The 8,264-nt window shown below is 39.4% G+C and overlaps 3 protein-coding genes across 3 annotated transcripts; 1 reads left to right on the top strand and 2 right to left on the bottom strand.

Moving 5' to 3' along the window:
- The first annotated feature begins 708 nt into the window (after positions 1–708).
- On the top strand, positions 709–3,017 carry LOC114920496 (trypsin-2-like). Its single transcript, XM_065956823.1, has 6 exons — positions 709–754; positions 950–1,124; positions 1,298–1,477; positions 1,576–1,634; positions 2,020–2,182; positions 2,290–3,017. Exons 1-6 carry the CDS (start codon positions 715–717, stop codon positions 2,351–2,353), a joined length of 681 nt encoding a protein of 226 aa, XP_065812895.1. The 5' UTR covers positions 709–714; the 3' UTR covers positions 2,354–3,017.
- LOC109987866 (histone H4) lies at positions 2,847–4,287 on the bottom strand. The gene has a single exon (XM_065956826.1). The coding sequence runs from the start codon at positions 4,274–4,276 to the stop codon at positions 3,965–3,967; it is 312 nt and encodes a 103-aa protein (XP_065812898.1). The 5' UTR covers positions 4,277–4,287; the 3' UTR covers positions 2,847–3,964.
- A 1,200-nt stretch (positions 4,288–5,487) lies between these two features.
- LOC109987865 (histone H2A-like) lies at positions 5,488–5,875 on the bottom strand. The gene has a single exon (XM_065956824.1). It carries the CDS (start codon positions 5,872–5,874, stop codon positions 5,488–5,490), a length of 387 nt encoding a protein of 128 aa, XP_065812896.1. The 5' UTR covers position 5,875.
- Positions 5,876–8,264: the final 2,389 nt, after the last annotated feature.

Raw genomic sequence — 8,264 nt, 5'->3', positions numbered from 1 at the left:
GGTCATCTCAAAGCCCTCTGCGGAAAGCATGGCGCATCACCCTCCACAGTTATCAAAGTCTATCTTTCATACATTTGTCCACTGTTTGAATACTCCGCCCCAGCCTGGATCACCATCTCCAACCATCAACTCCAAGGCCTGCAGATTATACAAAACAAAGCACTGAAACTGGCCCATAGACTTCCATTCTACATCAACAACCACTACATCCATTCCATATCTGGCATACAAACCATTACACAAAGATGCCAAGCAATAGCCCACAAGTATCTATCATCTGCCAGAAACAACCCTGCCCTCCGGAAAACCATCATGGAAGCACAACAAACAGTCAACACCCCCCTGTCATTTATCCTGCAACTGACCAAAGAAACCCCAGCAACTCAACCCTCCATAACCCAGTAGTTTCCTCCCAGCCGATGCTGCCTGAACATATATCACACATCATGCACACACCCAGACAAATTGACAATATACATTTTACATAGACACAAACGCACATTTCCTTTTTGTTTGAATGTTTTCTTTTATTTATTTTTCGTTTAATTTTGGTGCCTTGGTCTGCATGTGCCCTGTAAACCTTAAGTCCTCTGCCTCCTGCCCCCTCAGCTGATATAACTGAACCCCCCCACCCTATGGATAGAAAAGGGCAAGAAGCCCTGAACTATCCCACCAGGATCCTGATGATTTAGCCACGAGGATATTCACAGAAAGATGGGTGGCATGACACGTCTTCTGCTTTTACTCTGTGCTGGTGAGTGGCTAATGTTTTCTTTTCATGTGTACTGGTACTTAACTGTCATAGTCAGCGTGCTTTTAACAGAATTCAACTTCCTCCAGAAAGCTAGCACACTTGATTTCACCATGTCCAAACTCTGAACAACAGTTATTCTCTGTGACAATCATTGTTCCAACTCACAGTCACCTGGTGGGTACCTCTCTCTTTCAGGTGTGACAGTGAGCACAGCTGTGGATCTACAGAAGAGAATCGTTGGAGGTAGACCATGTCAAACACGTGATTACCATGTTTATGTGGAAGGATATAATGGGACTGTTTACTTCATGTGTGGTGGCTCTCTGATCAGTGACCGCTGGATTCTGACTGCAGCTCACTGCTTGAAGAGGTGAGAGAGAAAAAAAGACTAAAATGATATTCTCCTGTTAAAAAATGTACTGTGGTATTCCTGATAACATTCCCAACGTGAAGATGGCATTGCTTATATTCAGTAATGACAAACCTGATATGAAAATGTGTTCTCAGTCATTCACTGATGTGTTTATTCACCTCTATTTGTAGACATGTAACTGCATATGTAGGTCCAGGTCTTATAGAAATGGATATCACACAAAATAAGACCTTCAAAGAAAACGGAAATGGAAGAGAACATGACCTCATGCTGCTGAAGCTACGTGACTCCACTCAAATTCAACATGTAAAATTTCCAACCACTACTGAATGTAATCAACGTAACAAACTGTGAGTATTGATGTCACCTCTTTAATTCATCTCAAAACTCAACTTTAAAAAGTATGTGAAAGTTGTTAATTTAATTTTCTTGTTCTATTATATTTCAGACAAACAGTCGAGATTGCAGGTTATGCATCCAAGTTCATGGGTCCAAATAATGAAAGAGGTAAAAAAAATACATATATATAAAGCAATTACTTATCATTAATACATTTACTCTTTTATTTTCATCACTTTTTCTTGTTTTCTTGGTAGAATTACAGAACTTTTAAAAACACATTATTATTATTTTTTGAACAAACTTAAACATCAAATATGTTTAACAGAAAAGTTTCCTCTTCTCAAACTCAATGCAGCAAATTCAAGCTCTGTTTAGTTCAGGAGACTTTTAGTGAAGGGCATACTTTATTTATTAACTCTATAGGATACATGTTTGAATTCATTTAATAAAGTATTTTTAAAAATCCGAGTCCAATGAGGAGTTTTCTTAACAATGTTAACAATGATAAAGTTTTATTTTAATTAAATATGTTCTTTTTCTATTCTCATAGGAAATGACAGACCACCAACTCTGCAGTGTGCAGACATTCCCGTTGTCAGCTGTGAGACCTCTAGGAACTGTTTGCAGCGCAGCCTTCACCCAGATGACCTGTCCAGACTCTACCAACACTGGTTCTGTGGACAATCTGATACAGTGGATATATCTCCAGTGAGGTTGAATGGATTTTAACTTTGTTTGTTTGATACAGTCATTGGGTGTTTGACCATTTTACTGATTCAAAGTTTTTAAACAAATGATACAGTTTAAATCTCTTCCACAGGGAGACTCTGGTGGAGGAGTGGTGCACGGTTCCAAGATTTACGGGGTCATTAGTTTCACGATGAATGGTACTCATGTCTGTGTTAAACCAGCTGCATTCATGGATGTCTGTCAACCGAGATACAAGGACTGGATCAGGGGGATTACGGGTTTGCGAACCATCTAACCCTCCATGTATTCATTTAGAGTGAAATGTCCCCTCATTCAAGAGACATTCACATGAATTGGAGTAGTGAGTTTCTTTACATTTTCAATTGATAAATGTTAATTGAATAACTACTAGGCCTAAAGTTTTTATTATTAAGCCCTTCACTCTGCTAATGTTGCTGAGTGCTGTGCTCTTGATGGATTAATGTCGGGTCTTTGTCGATATAAATAACAAAGAGTAAGGTCTTTTACCTGCTCCTTTTTAAATGTATCTCGAGATAACATTTGTTATGAATTGGTGCTAAACAAATAAAGATTGACTGACTGATCAGATAAATATAATCATACTTTTAAAACATAACTATCAATTTATCAATATATTATCACCTGTTCAGATTCATACTGTTATACTTTGGGGGGGGGGGGGGGGAAGAAAACATGTCTAAAATTGTGTATTTTATATAAACAGAGATTTGGTTTTTCTTGCAACTATTTGGTCTTGTTCTCGATTCTTTAAGAAATAAATCAAACGTGACTCCTTTTCAACAATTGTGAATTGAAAATAAAATGATGACTCACAAATCATTGTGAATGTTTTTATGCTTTTGGACACTTGGTGAAGATGAAACAAGTTGGGGAAAGACATAAAATACATATTTCTGTTTCCGGTCACATGAAAACTACAATAATATTAGGGAGATGAGCACACACTTGTAATATCAAACGCATGTCCAGACTTTTAACTGAGATGATGACACCTTTAGTAAACTTGGACCTATTTTTGTCCGAGCCCCTGTTGAACTGTTGTATCACCTGCACACATTAGACCAACAAGAGTTGGGGTCCAGCGAGGTTTACCTGCTCGGTTTGTTTGAAGACACTAACCTGTGCGCCATCCACGCCAAGAGGGTCACCATCATGCCCAAAGACATCCAGCTGGCCCGCCGCATAAAACTCCATAATACAGAAAACAAAGGTTCTTTTAAGAGCCACTTCACCCCACTCAGAGCTGCAGGTCTCCGCCACAACACTACAACTGTTCATGTCATTACACGAAGTGGAAACAATCATAGAGAAGATTTTGAACATGATATTAGATTCCCAGCAGCCATCCTTTAAACTCATTCATTATCCGTTTTTCAAGTATCTGCAATAAAGGGTAGATTCTTGTCACTATTTTCAAAGTGCAAAATATACATTTTGGACATATGATGATTGAAAAAAAAATAATGATGTTACATGGGGCACTTAAACTCGATTGCTGCCCTTAATGCGTAGAAGACGAGATTTCTGCGGCCGTCAGACTTCTCTAGTACCGGAGTTAAGAGGAGAAATTAGGTTAATAAAAACTTCCATCCGTGACTCTACGAAAAGGACCAACATGACATAACTTGTAGGTTAAACAGTTGGGTTATAATGTAATGATCTATTGTAAAGTGTTAGTTAAATGAGTGTGAATAAAGCTCTCTAGGTGATGTGTGTGGCTCTTAAAAGAGCCTTTTGTTTAGTATCCAGGTGGAGTAACAGGTTTAACCTCCGAAGCCGTACAGAGTGCGGCCCTGTCTCTTCAGAGCGTAAACCACATCCATGGCGGTGACGGTCTTCCTCTTGGCGTGCTCGGTGTAGGTGACGGCGTCACGGATCACGTTCTCCAGGAACACCTTCAACACACCGCGGGTCTCCTCATAGATCAGACCGGAGATCCGCTTCACACCGCCACGGCGAGCCAGACGGCGGATGGCGGGCTTAGTGATTCCCTGGATGTTATCACGAAGGACTTTACGGTGACGCTTGGCGCCTCCTTTACCGAGTCCTTTCCCTCCCTTTCCGCGACCACTCATTCTGATTAGATGATAATTCTTCTGAAGACGAACTGACTCTGAACCGGAGAGAGTCCGGATTTAAATCCTCCGAGCGGACGTTGAGGAAGAAAACCAGCTCGAGCTCAGCCCGCCACTTTTCTCTTCCGATATGAAACTAGACAATGTTAGCCACTGCATATCCGGTTACAAACTGAAGCCTTCAAAATAAAAGCTCCATAATTGGCGGTTATAGTTGAACGGGCCTCTTAAATTCACAACTGTTTGATTCTTTGGTATTATACATCCTACTTGGTACTAACTTCCTGTAGTCCATCCATGAACTCTTATCTTCATTTATATATTTATGTAGTGCCATACTGTTTGGTCCTGTGCCTTTGGGTAGTCAGATTCTGTCCTTGTTGTCAAACATTTAAAAATGGAGTTTAAATTAAGTCTTTGTGACTGATTGATGAATGAGGAAGAGCCTAATTTAATACAAATCAAATATAAGATGGCAGTGTTTAATCTGTATGTGGAAATTATATTTCAGTGAGAGTCAGTTAAACAACATAATTATTGTATTGAAGATAAAAAAAATAAATAATAGTAAATAAAATTGATTTTGGCACAAAGACGTGATATGGATGATCGGTGATTCTGGCATGAAACTCAAATACATTTAGCCTTACATTAAAATAATCGTATTACTCTGCAGCCTTTCATTTGTACATTGTTTTTAAAATGACTTGATCAGTGTTATTATTACATCTATTTACAGTATCTGCTGACAGTAACCTACAGGGTATTTGTTATAATGTGAATCAGGGTTTTTCTCCTCCCCGGGAATTATGTCTTCTCTTGTTCGGTTAGGAAAACTTGATGAACTAGTTTAAGCCTTGTACTGTAGATTGTATGATTGATAAACAACTCTATGTAGCCTTTAAGTAATATACTAATCTATTAATGTGTGTATTTATTGATTTATATTAAGCGCTTTCAGTCTGGTGTCCGTAAAGCGCATCTACCTAAACAAGCAGTCTACACACGAAGTATAACATGTGAAAATGTAAAGTCTTTGAAAGCCTCCATTTACTTTTCTTTTCCTGTCAGCGCCTAAAGTATTTTAAGACCTGACTTGAAGACATTTGTTTTTTAGTGACTACGTAATTTTCACTGTAACAGGAAGAGACTCGATAGGATGTGTGTGTGGCTCTTAAAAGAGCCTTTGTGGTGTTGCGTTCAAGGACGACTTATTTGGCCTTGCCAGCTTTCTCGGCCTTCTTGGGCAGCAGGACAGCCTGAATGTTGGGCAGCACACCGCCCTGAGCGATGGTGACGTTAGTCATGAGCTTGTTGAGCTCCTCGTCGTTGCGGACAGCCAGCTGCAGGTGACGGGGGATGATCCTGGTCTTCTTGTTATCACGGGCTGCATTTCCAGCCAGCTCCAGGATCTCAGCCGTCAGGTACTCAAGCACCGCCGCCAGGTAGACGGGAGCTCCGGCGCCGACACGCTGAGCGTAGTTCCCCTTCCTCAGCAGCCTGTGGACCCGGCCGACAGGGAACTGAAGCCCGGCCCGAGATGACCGGCTCTTCGCCTTTGCCCTGGCCTTCCCGGTGGTCTTTCCTCTTCCTGACATGTTCGATATTAATTTCTTTTCTGTAAAGAAATGTGAATTATTTTATCACCGTCGACTCTCTGTTTATATATTCTTATTGCTCCGCCTAGCTGACACGTTATTGGACAAAGCTAGCGTATGTTGTATCGTCCAATCAGGAGCGGAACTTTATTATGCAACTTCCGTATATGCTTCTGGGGGATTTTCAAAATACAGGAGGCTACTAACTTCTAAATGTAAAAGTTCACTTTCTAACATATTTGCTTTTTTGATTATAGTCAGACTTGTTTGAATAAACAAGGCATTCAAATATAAAAAATAAAACATAATAATGTACATTTAGAAGAGAGGCCGTGTAGAAATGAGACAAATTCAGATAGGATACAGATACAAGATAAGGTATTGCCTAGGCTACTCCCTTCATCCCCCATTAGGAAACCTGATGACGTGGGATTGCAAGCGGAGGAGGTCCAGTTGTACAGTTGGACTCTTGAACTGATGATTGTATGTTTATTTCGAAGCACAAAAGACCACATAAACCACTCAAACCCCCGTAAGAGCTTAATGCCTCTCAGGGGATCGCTGAACAATAAACATTTGACTTGTTACCGTTCATTTGCTGTTTACATTTAGCCTATTCCTTTACTTTTCTGTCCCTAACAAGTTCATCTTTTCCTATTCAAGCGGCTTGACAACGTTTCTTACACCGGAAGTTTATTAATTCCCTTCAAAATAAAAGCTATTCTTTGTCCAAACAGTAAAGTAGCCTTAGCTTGATGGCATGCACAATTCAAAATAAAAGACAAAGTATACTGACAACAAACAACATTTTCTTGAGAAAATCTCTTGGTTTCTTGGCTAACTTTAAGTGAGTTACACAAGTAGCCTAATTCCCCTGTAGGTAACACTGGAGGCAAAAGTCAGGGGAGAAGAAGAGTCCATCGGGGGTGACCATCTTCTGTGAATCTTGTATCTAACAAATGGGCATGGATATTTAATATTTCTATTTATCAGATGGGCATTGAGAAAACCGTAGCGTACCTTCACTTTGCATACCTTGATATACCAAGTACACCAGTAGCCTATACAGCGTGTTACAGATTCCATCTGGACCTCAGGGAACATTCATAAAACCCTGTCGTATGATCAATGATACATTTAAGACAATAACCTAATATAAGAATTCCAGTATGTCATTAATTTCCATGGAGAGTTCAATCAGTACTTGATATCATGAGCTGTGCTCCCGAAGCCAGAAAGCAAAGATGTCATCAATTTTGGAAGTGCTCCAAAGAATAGGAGATAACAGATTTTGTGGACCCGCAAAATATTTGTTTTGTTTTTACCCAAAGAAGCTTTATTCTGTTAAAGTTTAGTCAGTTCTGAAATAAAAAGGTTTTAAACTTGATGCTCTTATGTAAGATCTTTCCAAAATCACACCATTGTTGTTAGATGTAAGCGAGAGTTGTTCATTTTGTCTAAATTAAAGTGGTTCCCCTCTAATATCATTGCTGCATTTATCTGCATATTTTCAGATGGACGAATGTTGGAAAAACATTTTCCAGGGACTTCCTTTGGAAAGAAGGGCATATTTTGCTGAAACTAGTAAAAGTGGCTGTACTTAAATGACTCCAGTGTCCTGCCAGCTGGTGAGGAACGTGATGGTACCCTTTAGATACAATGATGTCTTAAACTGTTGTGGTAATTATGTCAGAAACCTGATGGCACGATAACAACACTTGTGGTGGCACAAGGCACGAGTCACTTTGCTTCAGAGCCCTTCAGATGCTTACACACCTCGTACTGTCAGGGTGGACTAAAGGAAGGACCAAATGCAGTGTGAAAGCATCCCTATCTTACATCTTGGACATGAAACTGGTGGGAAAGCTGATCTTCTCTGTCCCACATTTTTTACTTCTTTAAATCTAATCTCATTTACTAAGCTGTAATGTTGGAAAGAGAAATGGGAATAGTCAAGAGAAGCAATGCCCCTTTCATCCGGTTACATCTCAGTCCCTGATATGAAATAACAATACAGGACAGTCAGTTGGAAAAGGGCATGCACAGAGAAACAAGTAATGCATTTATGTTTCTACATGTTTCTATTTGTTATACACTTCTGGGGATCACATGATTAAATGTTTCATTGAAAGTGTAACTTTAAGTTTCAGTATCAGTTTGACCTTGAGGATGGAGTTACTCCTCAACCCAGCACTTTACTGAGATTCATTTCTGTAAAAATAAAACCAATACACTTTCTTTTTGTGCTACAAATACAGCACAACAAAATGATCCTGACACATTTATCTGAAATAAAATCATTTCTTAATGGTGCCGTATTAGCTCTATATTGTTGAGGTAATTTCAAATTGAAATTTGTACATCACTATTATAAGAATATAACAACTGTC

Source organism: Labrus bergylta, chromosome 7, assembly GCF_963930695.1.
Source record: "Labrus bergylta chromosome 7, fLabBer1.1, whole genome shotgun sequence".
Taxonomy (NCBI): domain Eukaryota; kingdom Metazoa; phylum Chordata; class Actinopteri; order Labriformes; family Labridae; genus Labrus; species Labrus bergylta.
Note: the sequence above shows the minus strand (reverse complement) of the source record. Positions and strands in the feature narration are given on the sequence as shown.